The 1,663-nt window shown below is 51.4% G+C and overlaps 1 protein-coding gene across 1 annotated transcript in view; it reads left to right on the top strand.

Annotated features, from left to right (window-relative positions):
• Nucleotides 1-1,663, top strand: part of SORBS3 (sorbin and SH3 domain containing 3) — a 24,675-nt gene continuing 23,012 nt past the window's right edge. The window contains exon 1 of the mRNA XM_014538303.1: nt 1-163. Coding sequence (XP_014393789.1) covers nt 57-163 — 107 coding nt within the window. The 5' untranslated portion in view covers nt 1-56. The remainder of the gene's footprint in view (nt 164-1,663) is intronic.

Below are 1,663 nucleotides of genomic sequence, written 5' to 3'. Positions count from 1 at the left end.
AGTCCAGGTTAGAGCCCTAGAGAATAAGAGAAGCTCGCTGCTGGTGAGAGGGGGGCATGACCAGGATTCCTGGAACTGGAAGATCTTCGGCGCCACCATCGTTGGAGAGCAAGGAAGAACATGGAAGAGACGTGGCCCCTCTTGGCCGCGAGGACCGTGACAGGTGGGGAGCAAAACTGGCGACAAGGGAAAGGGGCGCAGCTCTTGTCCCCGGGGGAGGGAAGGGACGGTGACCAGGGTGTCTAAGCTTCACAGGAGGGCACATGCACTGCCACCAGCCCTCCTGTCACAGCTGTGTTCTCCGAGTGGGGCTACTGTCCTTCCCCCACCCTCCCAGCTTTCCAGGAGAATCACTGAGTCTTGGGGGGCCTCAGAGGGGATCTCCTTCAGCTCCCTGCTCAGTGCAATACGTGCCTTTACAAAGGTGCCTCCCCCACACCTGCAGACTCGGAGCCCCTGTGATCCTTTAAAAGCTCTTCCTTGGAAACCTTGCATCCACCTCCAAGTGTGCACCTAACGGACCCCCTTGTGCCAGTGCAGCCCCCAAACACTGGGAGCCAGCCAGCAGCCTCTCTCCTCAGCTTCTCCGCAGCCGAAACAGCGCTCCTTCCGCTGTTGGTCTGTGATATTGTTTCCTGCTGGTTCACCACAACCAGGATAGCCCATTAACTGAATTGAGAAAAGATAAACGTAATGGCATCAATGATTGTAGACATTTTAAAAAAATTGTTTCATCTTTTCTCCATTCCCTCCCTTCTCAACTTTTGAGTTGAATGATGCGCTTGGAAAACACTAGTGCAGCGATTTTCATCTCATGCAGCACATCAAAACATATATTTTTTGCCAATCAGGTAAAAAAAATAGGTATAGTTTTGATTGATTTCAAAATAAAAAGAAATAATAGTAATTATCTACCCTTTTTGCTCCAAAGTGATTTTTTAAAAAGTCAGGTGGCCCATACTTATACATAAGGATTTCTGGTACCAAGAATTAACCAATCAGATGCAACCTTATTATGCGTGACCAATAAGATGCAACTCTATTATATGACCTATATATTTATGGTTCACTACAGGGCAGTCACACCAGAGGGCTATTGTCATTTGTTAAATTTGACAATCTAAGGGGAAAGAGGTCAGTGCTCCTGACTAAATAGTCAGGGATTGCATGTTTTAAACATTCTTGCGGCGCACCGGTTGAAAATCGCTGCTCTAGTGCATGGTGGCCGCAGGACACCAATCTTACCCCTAGTAGGAATGCAGTGAATGTTTTCATATTTTCCTAATTTATACTTGATCGCTCTCAAAATAGATCTGACTTAGCCCGATGCCTCTTTGCTATTTGGCTTGGGGCTTGGGGTCCCTGAGCCAAGCCAGGGACTTCCCTGTTAGCTGTGATCATTCAGGGAGTACCTCACTTCCTATCCCGGCCCCGTGCGCGCACGGAGGCCGGGGAGAGGGGAGAAGGGATGGTCAGGGACGTCGGCGGGAGCCAGTGGGTGCGGGCTCCTGGGACCGGTGTCAGAGCCGCGGGAACAGCGGAAAGGCAGCGAGATCAAAACAAATGCGGTGTGTGGGAACACCGAGACCTGGTCACCCCGTCCCGGCCAGAGGGAGCCGCCCTCATCCTCTCCAGGGGCGTGGCTCTGGGGGGCGGGGGGCGC

This window comes from Myotis brandtii, unplaced genomic scaffold (assembly GCF_000412655.1).
Source record: "Myotis brandtii unplaced genomic scaffold, ASM41265v1 scaffold19, whole genome shotgun sequence".
Lineage (NCBI taxonomy): Eukaryota > Metazoa > Chordata > Mammalia > Chiroptera > Vespertilionidae > Myotis > Myotis brandtii.
The sequence above is the reverse complement of the archived record's forward strand: the minus strand, read 5'-3'. Positions and strand labels throughout refer to the sequence as shown.